The 24,118-nt window shown below is 40.3% G+C and overlaps 1 protein-coding gene across 6 annotated transcripts in view; it reads left to right on the top strand.

Annotated features, from left to right (window-relative positions):
* Positions 1–18,981, top strand: part of SOHLH2 (spermatogenesis and oogenesis specific basic helix-loop-helix 2) — an 88,042-nt gene extending 69,061 nt beyond the window's left edge. For 5 of the 6 annotated variants that reach the window (XM_036832015.1, XM_036832014.1, XM_036832013.1 and 2 more), the window contains 5 exons: positions 11,005–11,152; positions 11,327–11,418; positions 12,406–12,527; positions 16,231–16,487; positions 17,935–18,960. In XM_036832015.1, coding sequence (XP_036687910.1) covers positions 11,005–11,152; positions 11,327–11,418; positions 12,406–12,527; positions 16,231–16,487; positions 17,935–17,955 — 640 coding nt within the window. In that variant the 3' untranslated portion in view covers positions 17,956–18,960. Of the gene's footprint in view, positions 1–11,004; positions 11,153–11,326; positions 11,419–12,405; positions 12,528–16,230; positions 16,488–17,934 lie in introns of all 6 variants that reach the window. The other variant, XM_036832017.1, reaches the window with a different exon arrangement.
* Positions 18,982–24,118: the final 5,137 nt, after the last annotated feature.

Genomic DNA, 24,118 nt, shown 5'->3' with positions numbered 1-24,118 from the left:
GGCTGGGTATGTCCTGTTAAGGAATTTGAATTTCATCCTGAACTGTTCATCCTGCACTAAAGGATTTTAGCAAACGTGTGATATGATAAGATCTGTACCTTAGAATGAACACTTGAGCAGGATGTTAGGGAGTGAGTTGAATCTGGAGGCCAGGGGAGTCTGTAATAAGAAATGATGGAATCCTGAACTGCGGTGTTAGAAATGGGATAGTGAGAAGTAAGCCAATTCTAAGTAAATGAAGTAGGTAGAATGAGCGTGAGTGTGGCTGAAGGAGAAGTCAGGTGTAACTTCCAAGCTGATGGTGGAGCCATCGACTGACTGGGAAGTACAGTGGAGTGCAGGCTGGGAGTGGGAGGTGATTTTTGCTCTTGCTGAGTTTACATGGAGCTTCCCAGTAAGGAATTGGCCCTTAGGTTCTAGAGACGATCCAGGCTAGAAACAGGGATTTGAGAGCTATCAGGATACAGCATCTGTTTGAAGCGGTGGATGCAGGATGGATATAATGACTTTGAAAAGCATGTAGGGAAGAGACAAGTGGGGAAGAGGACCTTAGGTAAAACCTCAATATTTAAGGTCCAGGCAGCCGAGAAGAGATCAGGGGAAAAAGAGTTTCTAGGAAGATAAGACCAGGAGGGAGTGGTATTGAGGAGAACAGGGGAGGAGAGTTTCCTAAAGGAGTGAGTGTTCAGGAATATCGCATGACACAGAGATCAAGTAAGGGAAGAACTGACAGTTGACTGTGTTTAGCAAAACCTAAATGTCACTGACCTTGGCAAAAATAATTCCCTTGGCATAGTTAGGGAAGAAGTGCCGTTGCAGAAAGGTGGAGGATGAAAGGTGGGAATGCAGATGAAAGGAAGGAGAAAAGGAAGGTGTGTGGTCTATAAAAGGGAATTTAGGGGAAAATGAGAAATCTTGATAAGGCTGGGCCAGACTTGAATATGTTCATATTTATCTTCCAAAAGAAGATAGCTGGAAGAGAGACAGAGGTCTTAAATATACTCGTGTTTTGGTTATCTGTGACTGCTTAAAAAATGAAACTGAAGTTTATTGGCTTGATACGTGGTTTTATGGGTTAGCAATTTGAGCAGGACTCAGCTAGGCAATTCTTCTGCCTATGTGACATTAACTGGGGTTACTTGGTAGCCTTCAGCTGGAGGATGGTCTAGTCAGGAGGGTCTGGGGCCTTTGCAGGGATGGCTGGAAGGCTGAACGCAGCTGGGGCTCCCCAGCCTGGTAGTCTCAGGGTTGTCAGACTTCTTCCATGGCAGCCCAGGGCTCCTAGAGAGAGTGTTCCAGGGGGCAGGAAGAGGAAGCTGCCGCTCTCACAAGGCCTGGGACCAGAAACTGGCCCAGAGCCACTTGTACCATGTGCTCTTGGTCAGAGCAGTCACAGAGCCTACCCGGGCCTAAGGGAAGGGTATATAGACCCCACCTCTCAATGGGAGGAATGTCAAAGAATTTTAGTCCCTTTCAAGCAGTGAGGGCCACTGGCGATGGATTTACATCCCTGAGGAGGCAGAAGGCTTTGGAATCTAGAACCAGGTAGAAGAACACCTCTTCTACCGAAAATGGAGAGAAGGAGTTAAAGCTAAGTGTGGATAAAGATGAGTCTTTTTGTTTGTTTTTTTCGTGCCCTGTGTTCTCTGCCTTCCCCAGCCGTCCCCTTCTGGAGTGTTTGTGTTTTCCCAGCTGGTGCCTGGCCTGGACGTTCTTTTTTTTTTTTTTTTTTTTAACATCTCTATTGGAGTATGATTGCTTTACAATGGTGTGTTAGTTTCTGCTTTATAACAAAGTGAGTCAGCCATACCTATACGTATATGACACAAGAGGGAAAAGATGAGTCTTTTGATGGGGCCAGAAAGGAGGAGGAAGTTGATCAAGTTCTGCTGAATGGCCTCCATCATCTGCTGAAGATTAGTGGGAAAATGGTGTGGTTTTGGGCTTGATGAGATGGGCTAGTAGATGGGCTAGTCTGGTCCAAAAGGCTTCACTCATATGTCTGATGCTTTAGCCAAGAGAAGACTTAGGGCCTGCTGGCCAGGCTATCCTGTAGAGTTCACTAATCTGCAGTGAGATGAGAAAAATACAGTGCAATGAGTATTTTTTTTTTTTTTTTTTTTTGCAATGAGTATTTTTAAAGCTATATTTTATATAACATATTCTAAGATTGTGTTTTCCATACTTTATTTGGTGTTAAAATCATGGTGATATTAGTAAATGGTTACAACAAATGTTATTGGGAGATGGTACCTTTCTTTCATTATTTTTCATGTCTGAATCGAATGTTGGCAATCCTTTATTGGTCCTCCAAAGTTCTGTGTTGTTTTTCTTTTTTAATTTTAGTGGTTGATGAAAACTAAAATCTGAGAAGCACTAGTCTAGAGGACTACAAAGATGCTTTGGGGGGTGTCCACCCCTGTTGCATTATTTAAAGGGCTAGAAATCTTTGTTTCCCAGAAAGAAAAGCTGTAGCCAGGAACTGACCCCTCCACTTAGAGATTTGCTTGGGAGATACCAGAAAGTAACAATCCGTCCCTAATTACTTTATGCCATTTCCTCTTCTTAACCCTTCTGATTATTCCTGTGAATCTTAAAATAGATGCTTCCAGTCTATTTCTCTTCCTTTTTCTCCTCCTCCTCCCAATCAGCTGCTTTACTTATGGTTTTGTCTTTTTTGCTTTGTTTTGCTCTTTTTTGTTTTTAAGCAGCATAGGTAACATGATATTCGCTAATGTTGAGGAAATAATGATCCCAGCTGATGGTTTTGAATATTTGCATTTGGGAATTTCTTTTTTAAACAACTCTACCATCTCTGTTTTTTTTTTATTAGAACAGATTAATAAAAATTAGCTAATTCTAATATTCTTGATGAAATCCCTTTCATTACACGTTTTAAATATATAAATATGTCTTTATCTTGGTAAGGTGTATACTTTGCAGTGTGATACCCTCATTTTGTTTGTGTATCTGTGAGTCCAAAATGGTGGTGGTTTAATCATTTTCAGGATGTCACTCACTTGAAGTGAAAGTGAGTTTTGCTGTAGTTTCTCACAAATGAAGGCTTTTCCAGGGCTGGTCAAGTCTTAGAAATTTTAGGAAGGTAGAATAGGAAGTTCTCAGAGGGTCTTAAGTCATATGTGACCAAGAGACCTCTCTCTGTGAGTCTTGATTGCTCGAGACACATTTGTACAGAGGAGAGACCAAGGATGTAGTTTGGACCAAGACCTTTGGCTTTAAATGCCATTCAGCCTCTTAGAATCACTTTTAGCTGGTTCTTTCCCTGATTTATTTGGACTGGGTCATAACCAAGCTGGCTTCTGTGGTAGATGACAAAAACAAAACACATTTTTGCCTGTTGTTGCCTATTGCTGCTTCCATACACAAAGGAAAAAGAAAACAGCAGGACCCTATGGGGCCCCTGAGCTGGGTATCCTACTTTTTTGAGCCAACATTAACATCCTTCACAAAGGTTCTCTAACACCATATACAAAAATAAACTCAAAATGGTTTAAAGGCCTAAATGTAAGACTGGCTACTACAAAACTCCTAGAGGAAAACAAAGGCAGAACACTCTTTGGCATAAATCACAGCATTAGTTTTTTGGGATCCGTCTCCTAGAGTAATGGAAATAAAAACAAAAATAAACAATGGGACCTAAATAAACTTAAAAGCTTTTGCACAGCAAAGGAAACCATAAACAAAATGAATAGACCACCTATGGACTGAGAGAAAATATTTGCAAATGATGCTACCGACAAGGGGTTAGTTTCCAAAATATACAAGCAGCTCATACAGCTTAATATCAAAAAAACAAGCAACCCAATCAAAAAATGGACAGAAGATCTAAATAGACATTTCTCCAAAGAAGACATAACAGATGGCCAGTGGGCACATGAAAAGATGCTCAACATCCCTAATTATTAGAGAAATGCAGATCAAAACTACCATGAGGTATCACCTCACACCAGTCAGAATGGCCATCATTAAAAAGTTTACAAATAATAAGTGCTGGAGAGGGCGTGGAGAAAAAAGAAACCCTCCTACACTGTTGGTGGGAATGTAAGTTGGTGCAGCCACTATGGAGAACAGTGTGGAGGAGGTTCCAGCAATCCCATTCCTGGGCATATATCTGGAGAAAATTCTACTTTGAAAATATACATGCACCCCAGTGTTCGTAGCAGCAGTATATACAATAGCCAAGACATGCAAGCAGCCTAAATTTCCATCAGCAGATGAATGGATAAAGAAGATGTGGGGTGTGTGTGTGTGTGTGTGTGTGTGTGTATGGTGGAATATTACTCAGCTATAAAAAAGAGTGAAATAATGCCATTTGCAGCAATGTGGATGGACCTAGAGATTATCATATTAAGTGAAGTAAATCAGATAAAGACAGATATGATATCACTTATATGTGGAATCTAAAATAATGATACAAATGAACTTATTTACAAATCAGAAATAGACTCACAGGCTTAGAAAAGAAACTTATGGTTACCAAAGGGGATAGTGGAGAGGGGGAGAGATAATTTAGGAGCTTGGGATTAACAAACTGTGTCTTCTTTTAGTCTAAAATTAGATGACAATATCAGATTAAAATATCTGCAACTGTTGGTTCTTTTAACTCAAATTTTAGGGTTTTTTTTTGGGGGGGGAGTAAAACAGGCTCTTCACTGTTTACAAAGTTATTTATGAGTTGCAAAAATTCTCTATGTTTTTCTCTGTATTACCATGTTTTTCTCCTGTACTCTTCCATTCATCTTGACTGCCACAGTCAGACAGAAAGTACAAGAACACTTTGCTTTTGCACCTGTAGTGAAAACCTTAGCAGCAGACATAATCATTCCAGGTCTGTCAGATAAATGCATACTTTTGGTATTTAAAATGTTCAACTGATGTAATAATCACAAGTAGCAAGTGATTATGTATTTGAAGCAAAAATTCACAAAATTAAAGGGACAGATATTGACAAGCATTTGTTGGAGATTTCACATCCCTGTCTCAGCAATTGATACAACAGCTGGACACCAAAAATCAGTCAGATATAGAAGGTGTGAGCCCTATTAACCAGCTTGATCTGGTAGATGTTTGTAAAACACCGTACCCAGCACGGCAGCGGAATACCCATTCTTTTCAAAGGCGTATGGTACATTCACTTAGATAAACTGTATGCCGGGGGATATAGTACATTTCAATACATTTAAAAAAGTTGAATTCACAAGGAGTGTGTTCCTTGACCACAATTAAGTTAAATTAGAAGCCAATAAGAATTTGATATAAAGAAAAACCTCAAACATCTGGAAATTTAAGAACACACTCCTAAATAATCCATGGGTAAAAGAAAATAATCACAAGAAAAATTAGAAAATATTGCAAATTGAATGATTATGATAATAGAATATTTCAAAATTTGTGAGATGCAGTTAAAGCTTATGGCAAACATTATGGCTTTCTTTCTTTATTTTTTTAAAGTCTGTATTGATTTTGTTACAATATTGCTTCTGTCTTATGTTTGGTTTTTCGGCTGCAAGGCATGTGGGGTCTTAGCTCCCCGACCAGGGATTGAACCCGCACCCCCTGCTTTGGAAGTCGAAGTCTTAACCACTGGACTGCCAGGGAATTCCCAACACTAGGGCTTTAAATGCTTCTAGTAGGAAAGGCAAAAGATCTAAAAATCAGTGACCTAAGGGTCCATTTTAAGGGGCTAGAAAAAGTAAAATGAAGTAAATCCAAAGTAAACAGAAAGGGGAGGGAGGCAGGCAGGTGAGGAGAGAGACAAAACATTTTACCAATATCATGAATGACAGAGGAATTACCTCTACATATCCAATAAACATATAATATAAAAGGGTGTATTTTAAATAATTTTATGCCAATAAGTTCAACAACTTAGGTGAAATGGACAAATTTTTGAAAAACGCAATTTACCAAAACTGATACTATATGAAGCAGAAGATCTGAATAGCCCTAGATATTAAAGAAATTGGACTTACTAAAAAACAAAAAAGTACCAAAGAGAAAACGCCAAACTCAGGTGGTTTTACTGATGAATTCTGTTAAAAATCTAAAGAAGAGGTAATACCAGTCTTAAATTTTATAGAAAATGGAGGGAGAACAGTTCCTAACCCATTTCATGATGCCAACATAACCCTAAACCTGATAAAGATATTATAAAAAAAGAAAATTACAGACCAGTATCTCTCATGAACAGAGACATAAAAATACTTAACATAATGTTAACAAATTGAATGAAGTAATAGATAAAGATATAATGTGTCGTGACCACACTGGGTTTATCCTAGAAAAGCAAGACTGATGTAACATTCAAAAATCGATCAGTATAATTCACCACATTAAACACAATGAAGGAGAAAACAATAGATTAACAGATTCTGAAAACTTATTTGACAACATAAGATTAAAAGACAAATAAAAAGCAACCTTTCAGCAAAATGGATATGGAAGAGAACTTCCTGAATCTGTTAAAGGGCATCTATGAAAAACCTATAGCTAACATTGTACTTAATGATGAGATTTTGACCATTTGTTCCTTAAAAAGATCTGGAACAAAGTAAGGTTGCCTATTCTTAGAAAGGAAGAAACAAAACTCTCTTATTTATAGATGGCATGATTGTTTATGTATAAAGTCCTAAGATACCTACAAAATAACTACTAGAACCAAAAGATGAATATAGCAAGGTCATAGGATATAAGGTCAGTATACAAAAATCAACTGTATTTTTCTATATTAGCAGTGAACAATTGGAAAATGAAAAATAATAATTATATTGAAAAATAGAGTTAAAAAGCCTTAGAATACTTAGGAACAAAAATATATAAAAGACAATATCTGTGCAGTGGTCACTCAAAATATTGCAGTGATAAACTAAAGAAAAACTAAATCATGCATTATACATAATTATGAATTAAAAGATTTATATTGTTAAGATGTCAGTTCTTAGGAATTCCCTGGTGGCGCAGTGGTTAAGAATCTGCCTGCCAATGCATGGGACAGGTTTGATCCCTGGTCCGGGGAGATCCTGCATGCCGTGGAGCAACTAAGCCCGTGCGCCACAACTACTGAGCCTGTGTTGTAGAGCCCGCTAGCCGCAACTACTGAGCCCGCACGCCTAGAGCCCATGCTCCGCAACAAGAGAAGCCATCGCAATGAGAAGCATGTGCACCGCAACGAAGAGTAGCCCCTGCTTGCCGAAACTAGAGAAAGCCTGTGTGCAGCAAAGACCCAACGCAGCCAAAAAATAAATAAAATAAATAAATTTACTTAAAAAAAATAAAAAAGATGTCAGCTCTCGCTAAATTGAAATATAACTTTATTTAAATCTAAATAATAATTCAAATAGACTCTTCTGGGTAAAAATTGACAGTCTAATTCAAAACTGTGTGGAAAGGACTGTGAATATAAAAGGACTTAGAATAAAGCAATCCTGAAAAAGTACAACGAAGTTGGAGCACTTGAGCTATCTGACTTCAAGACTTAGCATACAGCTACATTAATCAGCATATTATCTACTGGTCAACTGACATGAAGGTTGACCAGTAGATAATAAAACACAATAGCCCACACGTTATGGTCACTTGATTTTCAGCAAATCACCAGGGCAAACAACTTGGGAAACAAAAGTCTTTTCTATAAATGGTGCTGGAACAACAGGATATCCATATGAAAAAACAATGAAACTTGACCCCTTCCTCATACCATATAAAAATTAATTCAACATGAAGTATAGACAGGGCTATCGTATAAAGCTAAAACTATAAAGCTTCTAGAATAGGACTGTTCAGTAGAACTTTCTGCAGTGTTAGAAATGGCCTATATCTGCTGTCCAGTAAGGTAGCTGCTAGTCATTATTGAGTATTTGAAATGTGGGTATTGTGACTTAGGAAATGAATTCAAATTTTTGTTTAATTTTTAATTAATTTATATTTAAATAGACTTATGTGGCTTATGGCTACTGTACTGAACACTACAGTTCTAGAAGAAAGCATAGGAGAATGTTTTTGCTAGCTGAGGGTAAGCGGCTGTTCCTTATGACACAGAAAGCAATAACCATAACAGAAAGAGTAGATGAATTAGACTCATCAAAATTTACAGCTTTTGCTTTCATAAGACACCACTAAGAAAATAAATAGGCAAACTACAGACTGGGAGAAAATATTTGCAAAACACATATATTGACAAAATACTGATATTAGGATATACAAAGAACTCCTAAAGTTCAATAATAGAGAGACCTACAGTCCAATTAAAATGGAGGTGAAGTATTCGAACAGACACTTCACAAAGGAAGGTAATACACAAGCCCGATAAGCAGCAGAAAAAATGCTCAACGTACTTTGTTGTCATGGAAATGCAGATTAAAGCATGAAATACTACCACATATACCTCTGAAAGGCCAATATTTTAAAATTAAAACTGACAGTATTAAATGCTATCCAAGATGTGGAACAACAGGAATTCTCATACATTGATGGTGGGAGGGTAAATTGGTACTATTTGGGGGAAAGTTCTGCTAGTTTCTTCTAAATTTGTGAAATAACCCTTCAATTCTATTCCTAGACATTTACCTAAGAGAAATAAAAACGTACGTTCACAAAAAGATGTACAGAAGATCTTGCAGTTTTATTCATAATGATAAAAATAAGAAACAGCCAAAGTGCTGATCGATAAGAGAATGGATAAATAAGCTGTGGCATATTTATACTATGGAATACTATTACTCAATAAAAAGGAACAAAGCAGCCCCATGGATAAATCTCAAAAACATTATGCAAGTGAAAGAAACCTTGCATAAAAGGACATGTGCTGTGAGATTTGATTTATACATAGTTTAAGGAGAGACAAAAGTAATGTGAGATAGAAAAATATCAGAAATGTGGTTGCCTCTTACGGGGGATGAGACTGACTAAGAAGGACATAAGGAACTTTCTGGGGTTATGAGACTGTTGATTAGGTAGTTTGTGTCACATAGTTTTGTACGTTTGTCAGAACTCATAGAATGGTACCCTTAAGATTGGTGCATTTTATTTTACGTAACTTTTACCCAAAAATAAAGTAATTTGAACTGTAGCTATACGTTTAGGGGTTTGGTGTACTGAAGTCTACAACTTACTTTGAAATGCTTCAGTGCAATAAAATAGGTTGATGTATATGGCCAGTGGGATGATTCATATACGACAAAGCATGGACAGTAAGTGTTCACCAGACTCTAGGTAGTGGGTATATAAGTGTTCCCTGTACAAATTCTTAATTCTTTCAACTTTTAAGAATTAAGAAATCTTAATTCTGTCGATCTTCCTGTATGTTTGAACATTTTCCTAATGAATATTAGAAAAATGTTTAATATGATCTTTCATTATAAAAGTGATATATGCCCCACAAAGATATTTGGAAAATGTAGAAAATTAAAGGAAGAAATAATATTTTCTATAGCCCAACTATCCAGAAATAATGATTACTTGACGCTTTTGCTTTGTCTTGTTTTTTGCCTTATTTTTTCCTTAATGGCTATGATCATATTTTGTATGCTGTCGTATATCTTATACTTGTCTCCTATAGAAATACCCTATTTTTTCCCCAGTAAGCTTTATAACATATTTCCACTGCCAGATAATATTCTACTGAGCTTTCTTAAGCATCCACTTATTTTGTGTGTTTAAATTGTTTTTCCTGTTTTACTGATAGACTAATGGATGTCATTTTACAGAAAGTTTGTTCTGTGTTTGAGATCCTTGTAAGTGAAAGTATCATGTGGAAGGGTATATGAAGTTTCAGAGCCCATCATACACATGTCAAATTGTTGACTCTTCCATCCCTTTTACAGAGTGATGCCTGAGACATCTACGCAGAACCCCTAAAGCTCCTCAAAGCCCAATTAAAATACCAACCACTGATCTGGAATATTTGAGTTATTCACTGGCTATGTGACAAAGTGGATTTTTAAAAATCCATTTATTTTTGTCCTTCTAAGGTTCAGAGAGGTTTAGTAACTTGCCAGAGGTCCCAGCTAGTAAAGGGCAGAGCCACCCTTTGATCCCGTACATGTCAAGGCAGTATTCAGCGCAAAACATGCTTAAGAATGCTTATTAACTGAACACACGGATAACTGAAGGTCACAAAGGCTGAGATCAGTTTAGAGTTACATTTCCTATGTATTTCCCTTCAGAACTGTGAAAGACTTAGGTTAGTTTCTTTCTGATACGAGCCTGGATGACGTTCTCATTTGCATATTGGTTTATTTGTTCTGTCCGTCTACCTACCTCATGTAAAGGAAGCAGGCTTCTGATTTTCCTTTGGCTCAGAACACAGGTGAAGCCCATGTATTCTAAGATGCTGATTGTGTATTGTTGGAAACGTGGCCCAGGTCCGAGTGACATGAATATCCTGAGGACTCTTGGCCTTCCAGGCTTCTAGGGTGAATCACAGAAGGATTTATGTGTGTGCTGTGTGATCGTCTCCTCTGAGGGCTGTACCTGTAGGTCTCCATTGGCAGCAGGGGTGTTCTCTGGTGTCCTCAGTGTCTGGGCACCCTGCACACTGTGTGATCGTCTCCTCTGAGGGCTGTACCTGTAGGTCTCCATAGGCAGCAGGGGTGTTCTCTGGTGTCCTCAGTGTCTGGGCGTCCTGCACGCTGTATGATCGTCTCCTCTGAGGGCTGTACCTGTAGGTCTCCATAGGCAGCAGGGGTGTTTTCTGGTGTCCTCAGTGTCTGGGCGTCCTGCACACTCGCGGGGACGAGTGCGCTGGGCTGCCATCGGCACAGACACTGTACTCGGCAGCAGTGTGAGCCGTGCCCCAGAAAGCTGTGATTCCAGGGGCTGTGGAGACTGCTGGCTCGTGGGGACATGGCCCTCCTCTAAAACGGAGACTAGAAAGGCAGGGGCCGGTTCCTTTATAAACAAATCCAGAAAGAGGGATTGGTTGTCCTTGTGTACAAGGAAGAAAACAGACTAATTATTCCTTATTTATTACACTTCTCTGCTCAGAGAACGAATCAAGTATTGCTGTGAGCAGCTGCGTACCCTGTTGCCGTATGTGAAGGGGAGAAAGAATGATGCAGCTTCGATTCTCGAGGCAACAGTTGACTACGTGAAGTATGTCCGGGAGAAAATCCCTCCAGCCATCATGGGCCAGGTAGTCAACTCTCAAGCCCTTGAATTTTATCCTCGCAGACAGTGCTTTAATGCTACAGTTTTATTTCTTTTATTTTTTATAGTTAGAAATGTGTGTGTGTGTGTATATTTGAAAAAAATCTATAGCTATAGCTATCTAAGTAGATCTCAATCTCTCTCTTTCTTCATTTCTTAGATTACAGAAGTACTTCAGAGCAATAGGAGATTTTGTAAGAAACAACAAATGCCCATCCAGCTACCCGCCCCTGGCATGTTTATGGCACAAAGGTATGATCATCTGAATCTTGTGAATCTGAGGTCGCCTTGTTATTTTCCTCTGGTACTAATGCTAGAAATGAGACAGGCACTGAACCCACCCATAATGAGAACTAAATGGGACTGATGAACCTAGTTGCAGGGCAGGAATAAAGAGGTAGACATAGAGAATGGACTTGATGACGTGGGCTGGGAGGGCGGAGCTGGGGCAAAGTGAGAGTAGCATCGACGTATATACACTACCGAATGTAAAGGAGTTGGCGGGTGGGAAGCAGCAGCATAGCACAGGGAGATCAGCTCGGTGCTTTGCGATGACCTAGAGGGGTGGGATAGGGAGGAGGGGAGGGAGGCTCAAGAGGGAGGGGATATGGGGACATATGTATGCATGTGGCTGATTCGCTTTGGTGTACAACAGAAACTAACACAGTATTGTGAAGCAATTATGCTCCAATAACGATCTATTAAAAAAAAAAAAGAATCAGTAAACTTTTCCCATTGCTGATGTATATCATTTAATTACAGTGATAAAATATGTAATATTCTCAGGCCCATGATCCTTTCATCATTTGACTCACTCTTTCTTCTTTTGTTGTTTCTTAAAATGGGGCTTTACGAGTAGTGCCTGTGGTGATTGACAATGCAGTCAGGACGGGATAGATTCTAGCATTCCTCTGTCACCAGGGCAGTCCAGCCCCATTTTCAGGTGGGAGTCCTTAAAGACATTTCTAGTATAACAGGTGACGTGCCAAATGAATGCTTCCTTATTTAAATTGATTAGAATGTGTACACCAAGAAAAACTCTAAAGGAAAAGTAAACCGTTCCTCCATATCCTAAAGAACCATCATGAGTCCTCTTCTACAGTTTGTTCTTATATTTAATCCAGAGCTTAGGCTCTGTCTGTGCTTTTTAGAACTTGAATGTAAGAAGAGCAGTTCAACTCAGCAATGTTCATATCATCTTCCTTGAGAAATGCCTAAAGAATGTTTTGTTTTTTTAAGAGAAAACAGTGTGTTGACAAGCACTTATTCACCTGTGAGAGGGATCAGATTCCTGGCTAATAAGCGCTTGAACGTGTACTCTGTTCCTGCCTCCGGGGCTCCCTTGGATGCAGCTGTGAGAGGTGAGCTCCGCCCACCGTCCTGTGTGGCCGTAGTGTGCACGGGCCCGCGTGTGCGTCCTGCTCACCCTGGGCCTTCTGTGCAGGCACTGCCGTAACCAGGGGATGGAGCGTAGCTGGAAGATTACACCCTGAGTCCTTTGGTGCTGTCTGCTTGAAAGACACAGCTGACCACTGGCATTTAAATAGTGTTACCCCAGAAAGTGGGCTGAAAATTGACTCTTATTACCAGAAATCTCATCTGAATGATACATGATGAGCACACTCATGACTATGTGTATTATTGAATAGAATCTAAAGGGAGGGAAGTATTCATATTAATTCAGTGCTAGCAGTGTACAGGCAGACCTCAGAAACATTGTGAGTCCTGTTCCAGACCACTGCAATAAAGCGAATATCGCAATAGAGTCACACGTTTTTTGGTTTCTCAGTGCATATAAAAGTTATGTTTATACTCTATCGTAGTCTATTAAGTATGCAATGCATATGTCTCAAATATTAGTGTACATGCCTTAATTTTAAAATATGTTATTGCTTTAAAATGCTAGCCATCATCTGAGCCTCCAGCAAGTAGTAGTTGTAACATCAAAGATCACTGATCACAGATCACCATAACAAATACGCTAATAATGAAAAGGTTTAAGATATTGTGGGAATTACCAACATGTGACACAGAGACATAAAGGGAGCAAATGCTGTTGGAAAAACGGCACCAATAGACTTACTTGATGTAGGGTTACCACACACCTTCAATTTGTAAAAAACAGAGTGTCTGCAAAGTGCAGTAAAACAGGGTCTGCCTGTACTGAGCATTTAACGTATTAATTGATTTACCTCCTTCGTGTCTTTGCTTACTTGTCACCTTCTCAGTGAGTCTTTCTCGACCACCCCGTTAAAACCGCACACTCCTTCCCAGCATCACATGATACACGGGACTCCTTATCCGCTCTCTCTGCTGTATTTTTCTTCATAGCACTGTTCTCCTTCTAATGTTCTTTTCTTGCCTGTTTTTTTATTGCCTGTCTTCTGCCACTAGAATATCAACTCCACAAGGACAGGGATTTTTTTTTTTTTTTTTTGCCTCTTTTGTTCATTGCTATATTTCTAGTACCTAGAACAATGACCAGCTCACAGTAGGTGATCAAGAAACATTCATTATATGAATCCTCCATTGTGAATATTCAGTGTTTACCCACTGGGAGGCATTTTTGTTATTTGTATTATAAAGTCTAGGCATGCCCATGTGCTTGTACAAATAAGAAGATGGAAAAAAAGCAGAGCCAGAGTAAAAGGACACAGCTGCCAGTTTGTGACTTTTAGTACATATTCCCGAAGGTTATTCTTCACTGAGAAGCCAGTAAGTTATGGAGCATGTAACCTGCGTGTTAGGTGCTGATGACCAGAGGCCCTACCATCTCCTCCCCCTGCCTGAGTCTGAGGTCACCTTTCTACTGGTTTCCTCGAAGGGATTCCACTGCCTCATGTCAGCACCTCCCTGTGCTGGGAATGCCCTTTCCCACGCTCTGCCTGGCTCACCCCCAGTCATCACTTAGTTCTCAGCTTAAATGTTTCTGCCTCAAAGATGGGGACACGAGGACAGACATGGTGCAGTTCTTGTTCTTAGGGAGCTCGCAGATTAGCAGCAGACAGGGTCATAAAGCAAAATATGATTCGTGTGTTATTTTAAGTGCTGTCTTCAAGGTACCATGCACATTATGGGGACATGGTGGAAACAACGGGAACAAACGAGGTTTCCGGGGATGGTGTCTAAAGTCAAAAGAGAAAGGGTCTCCAAATAGGACATTGCCCTCCTTGTTCATGTAATCAACCTCAGGGTGTTTATTCGTCAATTTAGACTTTTTTCCTGACTTAGGGGAGAGGGAAGGAGAATAGAAAAAAAGTAGCCATGAGCCATGGTTAATCTACTTAAAATAGCTATGGCTGAATGTCACAAAGAATGATTAAATCAGCCCAGATTAAATCAGATAGGGGTCAGGCCACAGGTGTATGCCTGTCGGTGTTACTTCTTGTACACACAGTACTTACTTCTGCATTTTCACTATACATATCCTGCAAAAACTCTGAAACACTCTTGTGATGGTAGTGAGTTCAGGCCTTCCTGTGCCCCAGGATCTCTTGGTTTTGCATCACCTAAAATGACTGTTCTTGGGAAGAAACAAATCCACTAGGACCATAGGCTTATGTCAGGTTCAGACTGGACAAGACCTTGAAGGTCACTGAGTCAAAACCCCTACTTCGATTTTATTTATATACATTTTTCCATTTGAAAAGCAGTATTAGTCCTTTACTAAAACCCAGCTAAGATAATAACTCTGTTCATTTTTAAACGTATTCCCTTCAAGTCTTTTTCTATATATATTTTTCTATGGTAACACTACAGTAGTAATCATATTGGAGCTCCAATTTTGTCTCTGGCTTTTTTACTTAACATTGTGTCCTGTACACTTGAACTTTGTATTATGCAGCCCTCAGCACCATTGTAATGGTTTTAGTAGTTTATCAAACGATTTATAGAATAGTTTTCTTAGTCATCCTCCTGTCGCTACATTTAGTGTTTCCAGTTTTGTGGGGAGAGTGATTTTATGCGTAATATGATAGTAAATATTTCCCTATATATAGCTTTTTCTATACTTTGGACTTTTCCTTGGCCTGGATACCTGGAAGTGAGTGACGAGTGAGTTAGAGAACGTGAGCACATGCACAGCTGGTCATGCATGTTGCCAAATGGTTTTTGAAAGAGGACTGGAACAGTTGAAATCAGTTAAGCCTTTCAGATTTCACTTTCACCACCTAGGCCAGTAAATTGACAGCTGGAGAAGTTAAATGGCCACCTGAAGTCCCCTGGTTTCTGTGCTAAATCTGACCTGTAACCCAGAAGTGCTGATGCCGGTCAACATTAGACTTCATTAGGCTGCCTTTACTTGTCCTTTTCCACAAATCTCTGTACACTTTTGCCGAAATGATTTTTCACAGATATTCCAGATACATTTGTATTTAAAGTAGACATAAAGTTATGTTCCTTTACCTTTATTACTGTCAGTATCCAGAAGAAAATAAATAGGTGTTCAGGGAATTCACTGGCGGTCCAGTGGTTTGGACTCCGTGCTTCCACTGCAGGGGGCATGAGCTTGATCCCTGGTCAGGGAGATCCCTCAAGCCACACAGTGGGGCCAAAAATTAAAAAAAAAAAAAAAAAGGTATTCCCAATATTGAGATTACATTGTTAACATTCATTATATATTAAAAAATTTTTTCTGCCTTCTAGTTACTGTACAGAATATAGCTGTATAACAATATAACCCACTTCACTGATAGAAAATCAATGACCAAACTTTATTTGCGGCTGAATGGAGTTCTTCTTTCCAACATTCTCCCTTGCTTCATAGGGATGGTCACAGTCTTTATGATGGCGAGACATGCGCACGCATACACAATGGCATAGAGATATGATGCTTCTCTAAAATCTGTCTTTTAATGACATGTGAACACTAATTTATAGTGTGTGTATCGCACTAAATGCCACTACCAGAAAGTTCACTTTGTTTTTACATCAGCATTTGAGTATAGCAGTAGTCTAAGTTTGTACCATGAGGAAATGAAATAGAGGACAATGTATTTCAAATCTAGTAGTTCAGGGTTACTGATTTGAATCTACTGATGGATATTTGCTTTCTTTTTATTAAAGGTCAGTCGAGCTCTGCGTCAGAGAACACTATTGGCGCTGTGTATAAAACCCGAATCCCCAGCACAGCTCTCTCTCTTAATTCCTTCCATGCTGTCAGATACTATTCTAAAGTCGTCCCTTCCTATGATGCCGCTGCCGTAACAAATCACAACATTTTGGTGCATTTTCCAACAGCTGTGCCCAAAGTCTCGAAGTTTCTTCCTCAGCACTGCAATTCTGTGTTGAGCCAGGCGTGCACAGCACACCCCAACTGTCTGGTAAGTCTTCTGGGGTCTGTGGGTCAGGCTGGGCTCTTTCATCCCAGCCAGCAGGGGCCCCTGGCCTGCGTTTTGTTGTTCGTGCTCTGGTTGGTAAACCTCATCGCCTGGCGCCGGGGGCGTCAGCCCAGGCTCTGGCTCCCCATGTCGCCCCACTGCTCTCTCCAGATCCAGACTTGGCTCCGCTGCTATGACTGGAAGTGACCAGGCGGAACCTAATCTCCTCTAGAGCCCCTCCTCGCCCCACCCCCCAGCCCAACCCCACTTTCTGCGATGCCGCCTCCCATCCCAGCAGCTGCACCCTCTGCTGGCACCGTGGCTCGCTGCTGACTTATCTCTTCGGCCGGCACCGGCCACTCACACTCTGTGACAGCCTGTCCTTGTAACACCAGCCAGGCCGATTTCAGATCCCAGGTGTCCTCATGGCACAGATACTTACAGAGCACCCACTGTGTTCTAGCACTGTGCTAACCACCGGGAACGTAGTATCTAAAGATGGACCACAGTCCCTGCCCTCATGAAGTCTGAGCCTCACAGGGAAGCGGGCATAGAAGCAGACAGTCGTGATGCGCATTGGAGCGCACAGGAGGAGACCCCCGTGTCTATAGGGTAATACAGATGTGGGCGCGGATTGGGACTGCTTACCCCTGGAGGAAGTACTGTGTAAGCTGAGATCCAGAGAGTAAGAATTAGCCCAGTGGGGAGGTTAGGAGTTGGGAGTGAGGAAGGGAAAAGCATTCCAGGCGGATGGATCAGCATAGAGAAACAGTGGTATCTTCATGTTTGGGAAGAATTGTCCAATTCTAGAGGAAGACCTGAACTCGACTGACCTGATTAAAATGGACTCTGATAGCCTTAATATAATTATTGATACTTTTGCATATTAATAATAGTTACCATGTTTTGAGCACTCAATAAGTAATGTGCCAGATACCCTACGTACTTAATGTGGGTGATCTAATGAATCTAATGACACAGTCATTCAGGTAGGGACCATTATTTCCATATGACATCTATGAAGTGGGAATAATAGTGACTTTCCCAAAAAACATTTGTGAGAAAAATGTTTGAAAGAGCATTAGAAAGAAATTTTAAAATATGAAGTATCTACAGATATAATACTGTTACTAATGGTCTTTAGTATACCAGCAGGAAAACCAGAGTAAATGAAAAAAAAAAAGATTGCAATATTATTTTTTTAATTGTGACCTACACTTACTGTATGTAGTTTTTTTGGAGAATTGTTACAACAATATATAATTACTTTTAGTAACTATGAATAATACCTATTTTAAAACCTGTAGTGTATTCACCTGAAGAGTTCATGGTTTTACAAATTATTTCCTATTGCTTGAGGACATAGAAAATGTATTGTATTTGTGACATTATGAGTGAGAACAGGCCAGGATTCAATTAATGTGTTGTTTTTTTTTTTTCACCTTTGCAGCAACAGTTTTGGGCGTATTAATAGTACATGTTTGAAATTCACACTCTAGACCACCTATTGGGTGCCGTTTGACAATACGGGAAGAATGGAACAAAGAATGATCTTGAAAGCTACACCCAGAGACCTAACATCAAAAGGGTTTGCATTGTATGGCTTCTGATAAATGTGCTAAAAGCTTCTGCAGTCAGAAAGGCAGCAAAAGTGCTAGCCATAGGTTTTTACTTATCTTCACACATACTTGGATCTCCCACATCCCAGGTGCTACAAGAACAAACGGCCTAGGTGACCTAGACTCTTTTTTTTTTTTTCCTCAAAAAATATTCCACAATTTATGCAAAAGGTACACGATAAAGAAGATCCACGTAGACTGGGTAAAGTGCATTGATGTCACTAAGTACAGATATTGCAACTTGGTTCTTATTTTTAGTATCACTGTGAATTACTGTCACTTATTTCTAGGTGGTATCTTTTCCAGATTTGACATTTTAGAGAGCTTCCTTCGTTATTCACTATTCAAACTCAGATACCATAGTTCAAGAGAGGTGTTTACCTCCTCACTTGACAACTAATGAATAAATTGACATGTTTGTTTTTGCATTTCACCGTCCCTGGAGTGAAATGATAGCTAATAGGTAAATTTTTCTTTCTGGATCTTTAGTTACAGGCTAGCAGGTCTTTCTTTGTTTTTCATCTCCTTCTCCCTATGGGTATCAGAAAAGATTGTTGAAAATAAGGGGAGAAAAATGTTTGTTTTATATTTCACTAAAATGTTCTTATGCATAATATAAGTATTATTGTTAAAGAAAATATTCAGTTCTGACCCTCAAAACGGTAACCCATTTTTGTTCTGTTTAATAAATATGTGTTTCCTCTTTTAGTAGTACTGTGTAGGGACTTTAATTTTACTAGATTTTTGAGAAGTTGGAAAATTACTTTTGGCATAGCCTAATTTTCATGTTAAATTGTATAACTTTTCTTTGAGGATGGCATGGTGATGGAATTTGTAGATGTTTGATAAACTTGATAAAGGAACTAGAAGTTTCCAACTAAGGTTCTATGCTTATTATTATAAATGTGTGCTCGACTCTTGCCTTTGGGGGTAGTAATGGCTTTGACATTGTAGGAGAACCCGGTGAGGTATTTTGAGCACTAGGATGACATCATAGGTTCACAGCTGGTCTTAATTTCTACTGGGACTTTTTCTTTGCATCAGCGTTTTCCTAAATTCACACGTGGACCGTGAGACACAGCCTGTGGCTGGGAATTCTACCTAGAGAGGTGACCCACAAATCCTGTCTACCTGCTGTTATCAATCCCCTTTTTCCTTTCAACATGAAGAGGAGACTACCAGATCCGTCTTTTTTTTCAACGCTGGTTCCCATGATCCTGAACTTCATGCAAATGTCCAAATTCATTTTTAATACCAGAATTTTATTCTTAATAAATTATGCTCTTCCAAGTAAGTTCAACTCTCAGCCGGGGAGGAAAGGTTAGTTGGGCCTCAGCCTGTAAAGAAGAACACACTTTTCCTTTGTAAAATCAGGTTGACCAGTCATGAGACAGTTGCAGTGTTGTTTTCACAACGAAAAGGTGCAAAGAGTTTGTCTAGAAAAGTTGGCGGCTTGCAGGTTTCACATGGGTGGTTATAGCACTCCCTGTCCCTATCCAAACAGGGAGCAGGGGCAGAAGCAAATATTTATTGAGCCCTTTCTGTGGCTTAGGCAAATTGTGAGACATATCCTTGAGGGAGAGGGACTTGGCCTTACTTGTTTCTAGACCCTCATTGTCAGCCATCTTGCTGGCTGGCTGGAAGGATGTACACGTGCTTGGATGGGTACCTGGGGGAATGAGGAGCCAAGAGGAAGGAGGCATCTGAACATGGGTGATGATTATGAGAAAGGAAAGAGGGAGATGTGGTCAAGCACTTAGGGACCCATTTGAAGTCAAGAGGGAAGGAAGAGTGGAAGTGGATATTTGGCCATCCATCACTATAGTTTTTGTTGAGAGTGTATCACTACTCTGTTTACACTTATTTCCTACCCCTCACCATACTTTTCTAATATATGAGTTGTATGGTCTCCCAGCATAGCAGAAATGGCAGTAATTGGTAGTGTTTGTTTATAAACAAACTGTTGTGTGTTCAGTGGAGAACATGCAAATGTTGAACACCTCAAAAATCATTCAGTTATTTATTAATTTGTTCAGTAACTATTTACTTGGCAGGCATTGTCTTAAATGCTGGGAAAACAACTGTATGTATGACATCGTCTTTTTTACTTTTTTTGTCTAGGAGCTTAAAGTTTACTGGGAGAGACAGGTAGGCTGGAACTGCAGTAGAGTTTGGTGAGTGCTATGCGGGGGGAGAATATGAAGTACTAAAAAGCAACACCCACACCATTCTGGGGATTCATGGGAGGTTTTAGGGGTAGTGACGTCTGTGCTATCCTCATTTCTGAAACTGATGGTAACAGTACCTGCCTCTTAAGGTTGTTGTGAAGATTAAATGAGATAATATATGTGAAAGCTCTTAGAACAGTGTCTGGCGCATAGGAAGCATTTAATACACGTTATTATCATTATCATCATCATATCATCATCACCACCACAATTATAACAATGATTAAGCTGAGATTTTAAGGACCAGTAGGCATAAACTAAGCCAAGAGGTGGAGATTTGGGGTCTGGTTAGGGAGATAAGTTTTCAGGTAGAGAGAACTGTATTTGCAAAGGAACGAAGGAAAGGACAGCATAACACGTTTGGAGAAGTGAAGGTAATTCCACGTGGCTGTGCAGAGAGTTCAGGTGTGGGATGGAGGAGGAATGGAGCAGGGAGGTAGGCGGGAGCAGAGAGAGGCAAGGGCCACATGACGCTGCCCTCTTTGAACTTTAAACAGTTATTTCGTTGCTGTCATGGTATTGACATCATCAGATATGCATTTTAGGATGAGCACTCTGGCTTTGGTGAGTTAAAGGCAGAATGAATCAAAGGGGGCTTAAAGCACCTCGGGGGGAAGGGAGTGGCCGTTCCAGTAATTCAGACAAGAGATGGCCTGAAATACGTCATTGGCTGTGGGGATGAAGAGAAGAGGCAAATCTGGTCGATATTAAGGGGGCAGAATTAGCAAGAGTAGGTAGATGATCCGATACAGGGGTGGTGAATAAGGGCAAAGTAGTAAGGATGACACCCGGGTTTCTGGCTTCCGTTGCTGGACAGATCATATCGACGCTCACTGGGGGAGCACAAGGAAAAGAGCATTTGGAGGGATGGCGCTGGATGATGACAGTTTCACCTGGGAATGTGCTGCATTGGGTGCGTGGGGGGTAGCCTAGTGGAAGCAGCTAGGATACACGCGGATCCGTGCAGCACAGGCGGGGGCTCTAGGTGAGAGATGACGCAGTTTAGGGCGTCATCAGCCAGGGGCGGGGGAATGTTGAAGTGGGGGATTCATTAAATGCTGGGATGATCCACAGGGGCCTTCTGACCCTGCAATTCTGTTATCATTCATCATAAGAAGTCACTGGGTCAGGCCCCCAATGTCACATGACACTGCAAGTCACAAGAGATTTGAGACACATGGGTAGAGCCCTCTAAGGCAGAGGGTACAACTTGCCCATGGCACCTGTGTTTGTTTACTGTTGTTTTTGTAAAATTTATTTTTCCTTCCAGCTTTATTGAGGTATAATTGACATACAGCACTGTATAGGTTTAAGGTGTGCCGCATCATGACTTGACTTACGTATGTCATGGAACGATGACCACAGGAAGTTCAGTGAATGCTCATCAACTCAGACAGATACAAAATCAAAGAAAAAATATTCTTCCTTGTGATGACAACTCTTAGGATTTGCTCTTTTAACAACTTTCATATATAACATACAGCAGGGTTAATTATATTAATCATGCTGTGCATTATATCCCTAGTAGTATAATTATAACCAGAAGTTTGTACCTTTGGAAACCACCTTCATCCAATTCCCCCTCTCCCCAACCCTTGTGAGAAATTAAATTTCTCTGAATTTCTAGCTTCTGAAAAATTCAAAACATCAGCAATACTGGCTCTATTTCTGCTTTGGCAAAACAGCAACACATTAATCAGGTAAGTCATACCTGGCCCTATGTATGGGGTGTCAGGTTCCCTCTGGTCACATCCCACCCAGCTTGCCTCCTTCATTGAAATGACTTGCCTGGTCCGTATAGGTATTCCAGTTTGTCCCCTACAAAGAGAATCGCTTGGGGGATGTAGAGTGGCAGCACGTTAAAATGCACATTCCCAGGCCATGCCCCACAGGGTCAGATGGGTAGGTTTGGTTGAGCTGGTACCTGGGAATCCACATTTTAACAGACACTGCCTGAGGTGTTGCAGGCATCTGATTATCCTGCTTAAAAACCCCCAGTGCATATAAATGGATGCAGATATCCAGAGGAGACACGAAACAGAATGGGTACAAACTAAAACCATGTGTCATTGACTTCCAAACCTGAAGCCCTTGTAGATTTATGAAAACCATGCATTTGGGAGCGCCTGTCTCAGGGAGATTCTGATTCTCTCATTCTAGAATGGGGCCCAGTAATCTGCATAGAGTGATTCTGATGTGCAGCCAGGTTTTGGAGCCACTGTTAGATTCGTAGCATGCTAATCACGTATATGTTGAGAGCGGATGTCAGGAGATGAAGCAGGGGGAGCACATCCTCCCAGATCTCCACAGGTCACAGGAGAGGATCATTGCTGCCCCACTGGGTGACGGAGAAAGGTTTTGCTGAGGAGGTGAGTTTCAGAAACTGCTTTGGTAAGTTAGATGATTAGGTAAAAACACTCCATACCCAGAGTATAGCTGTGGGGAAATTCAAAGGTGGGAAAGGACCCAGGGAGTTTTCAGCAGGAATAACTGAAAAGAGTGAAAACCGTGAAAATGAGGTCTGTTTCACTCACTTTCTTTTGTCTATATGGCAGTAAAAACTTGTATGAAGGGAGTTGCTTTCTCACGTTTATTAAATTTTCATGTTTGTAAAATTACAGGGGTTGTTAAAAGCAGAAAGCCACTTTTGCAATATAACAAACTACAGAAAATATGTCATTTCTCTGAATACTTGGCATTGACCTATCATCACAGGATTCCTCAGACCAAACCTAAGCCTCCCACGCTTTTCTTTCTGACTTTCTAGCCTGCTGTTGTTTGCCCCTTTCCCTTTGCCTGTCTCCCTATTACACTGAATGAGGAAGCAGGAAGCCCAGGGATCACCTTGGTTAATCAGGTATCAAGAGCTGCTTTCATCACCATGGAAACATGACACCCCTATGGAAGACAGAGAAACCCCTTATCTCTCTATTTTTCCAGGTGGATTTTACATCCCAGAATAATATCCTTTCTGAAAACAAGAAAACAGGAAGATGCAAACACACGCATAAAATTACATTACGTAGTATGCTGGATGCTGCTGAATTTTACTCATCTGACCCTAGAAAAAAGTATTTTTCATTTTTGCTCAAAGCAAACATTTCTAGAAGTCAGATTGTAAACTAGGTGGGCTTGAGTACGGCTGGGAAATAGGCTTCTAAAGTGCACAAACTTGTTCTGAAACGGAGTCTGCTAAACCGTCTTTGCAGACAGATATTCCTTTCCACTTCTTTCTTCCCCAGATCGGCTATGTGAGGGTGTTGGGAGTGGTGTATTTTCTAAAACACTGAATTCCTCCTCCTGTATCCTGTCTCAGGCTATTTTCTTGTGTTCTTCAAAATAATAGCCAAATTCTAAAAAGTTCTGTGACTTAGGACTTACAAGACTCCACGCCATTTTTAAACCCCCGATAACAGGTGTCAACTTTGCAAACACTGTGAAAACTCCTTCCAGGTTATTTTCCCCATAGACCTAAAGTGGATCTCAGTGTTGAAATTATTGGGAAGTAGAAAATCTCTCTCATGCTTATGTGTATGTTAGGATAGGTGCACAGAAACAAGAGTAAACTCATTTTTTTTCCCTACTGCTTTGGACTAATACTAGTTCTCTCAAGTTGTGGTATTCTAATACCCCTGAATCTGTTGTTTTTAAAGCATTCAGTTAAGAGTGTGGAGAAACCCATCAGATTCACTTCCCTGTGGGATTACTTGTTTTCTTTAGTATTTTTAAATTTTATTTACTATCATAAAAAAGAAGGCCATGGTGGTTGAAGCATTGATTTTTGTCT

Source organism: Balaenoptera musculus, chromosome 18, assembly GCF_009873245.2.
Source record: "Balaenoptera musculus isolate JJ_BM4_2016_0621 chromosome 18, mBalMus1.pri.v3, whole genome shotgun sequence".
In the NCBI taxonomy this organism is placed as follows: Eukaryota; Metazoa; Chordata; class Mammalia; order Artiodactyla; family Balaenopteridae; genus Balaenoptera; species Balaenoptera musculus.
This window is presented reverse-complemented; position numbering and strand designations above follow the sequence as displayed.